Below are 2,105 nucleotides of genomic sequence, written 5' to 3'. Positions count from 1 at the left end.
CTCTCACTCACACTCACACTCACACACACACACACACACACACACACAGAGTACTGCAGTGGAAGGAGATATGACGCGCACACACATATCAATAGCCAAACTGTACACCTTTGCATGCAGATGGCCCCGCTTTCACACGCATGCTATCTTTGTAGTTCACATGAACCTTTTACTCTCTTGTCTGCGTGTCTCTGCACTTTTCTGTCATGTAATGGAATATAGAACAACCTCTGCATATCAAATCACTGTAATTACCCTGCAAGTGCTGAATGTTTTGCACACATCATATGTGAATGCAGTAGTAAAGTGCCACTTTCTGAAAAGTGTTGGCTACGCTGCATTAGTTTGAATGCTCGCTCTTCCCACACAATGCAGCTACTTTGTTTTGCCTCTGCAAGTAAACAGATGCCAAATAATAGTGTAAACACAATGCCTAAAAAATGCCTTTTATTGTCCAACGTACATTATCTGCATTTTAAAGAGTAGCTATATATTCCATAATGCAAAACTATTAATAAAATTTGGCCTCATGTAAAGGTCGTATTTTTTATTCATCATATTACATGTGAGCCCCAGTAGGTTATGTGTTCAAAGACGATGAGTGGATTGATTATTTTTGCTCATCTACGCACAGTGCACTATGAGGTTCGGGTGAAGTGGAAAACACATTGTCTAGATGTTGTATTCATTATTTCAATGTCAGAAATGTAGTATACAAATCTTAGCTTGAATCTTGATTAACAAAGTAATGTTTCTAAATAGTAAACTATGTCTCCGGCAGGTTTGAACTACCGGAAGCTGACTGATGAATCGTTGGATCCGCTGTTGACCCTACAACCAGTTCTGACCAGTCAGAACGTACTGTCTATCTCTAAACTTGCTAATCGGCTGCCCGTGCTTGGTGGTGGAGGGAAAACACTCTCCCCCAGTGCAGTCCACGGAGTATGGCTGCAAAAGCTGTTTTGGAAAGGAGACCCCCAACTGTTGAAGAGACCCCCACAGAGCGACCAAGACTACCTTCATGCGTACGACACCTGCAGCAAATACCTAGACCGGCTGGTCCTCGCTGACGCTGTCCACTTCCTGGATAGCATCACCTTCTCTCCTGATGCAGTTGAACATGTAAGCCTAAAATTGGTCGTATCTGAAGTTTTTTTTTTACCTCATAAAATTCAGCCATCTCTTTCATAGGAATTCCTGTATGCCATACAGACAGAAAAGAGAAAATATAGTAACACACAGCATAGTGTGAAGGAGGCTCAGACAGGAGCTGGTGGGGGTTTGGCACACTGACAATTTGTAATTGCAGCATAGAAGGTAGTTGGTTCCAGGCGGCCGCCCAGACAAGATTCATATTGCCTAAACGGAAGGATTGTGGGGATTTCCAATCACTTTAAACACATCATCAAACTGTACTCGTCATCCTCTGACTGGTCGTCTCTCATTCCCCTTGGCTCAATTTTTGGACCGACAAAAGCCCTTTTCTGATTTTAAATACATCATTCTGTTCATATCCACACCTTCGCCTCGAAGCCCATACCAGTCATGATTTATAAAAGAAATTATAAAATTGCACAAGAAATGTCAGACCTATAATTACAGCACTCTGAAAAATTGTCTTCCAGGGGATTTAAAGTGCCTCAGCCCACCTTGTCAATAGTAGCCCACTGGGTTTTTTTCCCCACACACTGGCACACTGCCACTCTTCCTCTCAAGATTTTCCTTTTTTTCCCACTTTTGTCTTATGCACTTTCTCTTTTCCGGCAACTCCCAGTGAGCTAATTGATCCCTCTCTACTTCAGAGCCAATTAAACTCCAATACCCAGCAGGCACTGCTTTCCCACTGTGCTTTTTAACATTCAGATTATCTCTTGGAAACCCAATGCTCTCTCTTCCCTCCTGCTCTTCATTACTTTTTTGTATCCTGTTCCTCATAGAGAATACTGCTGACCTATCACACCCCACTGCGTGTGCGTGCACACACACAAATACGCACGCACGCACGCACACGTGCGCACACACACTGGATTTATCCATTTCCTATAAGGCCAAGGGGTAAGATGTATGACTGGGACTTATGTTACCGCCTACTAGACCTATATTTT

General features: G+C 42.9%; 1 protein-coding gene across 1 annotated transcript in view; it reads left to right on the top strand.

The window, feature by feature from the left end:
- Positions 1-2,105, top strand: part of nbas (NBAS subunit of NRZ tethering complex) — a 185,629-nt gene that overhangs the window by 106,211 nt on the left and 77,313 nt on the right. Inside the window, 1 exon segment of the mRNA XM_032542394.1 lies at positions 782-1,122. Within this exon segment, the coding sequence (XP_032398285.1) occupies positions 782-1,122 (341 nt within the window).

The sequence above is a fragment of the Etheostoma spectabile genome, chromosome 18 (assembly GCF_008692095.1).
Source record: "Etheostoma spectabile isolate EspeVRDwgs_2016 chromosome 18, UIUC_Espe_1.0, whole genome shotgun sequence".
NCBI lineage: Eukaryota > Metazoa > Chordata > Actinopteri > Perciformes > Percidae > Etheostoma > Etheostoma spectabile.
Note: the sequence above shows the minus strand (reverse complement) of the source record. Positions and strands in the feature narration are given on the sequence as shown.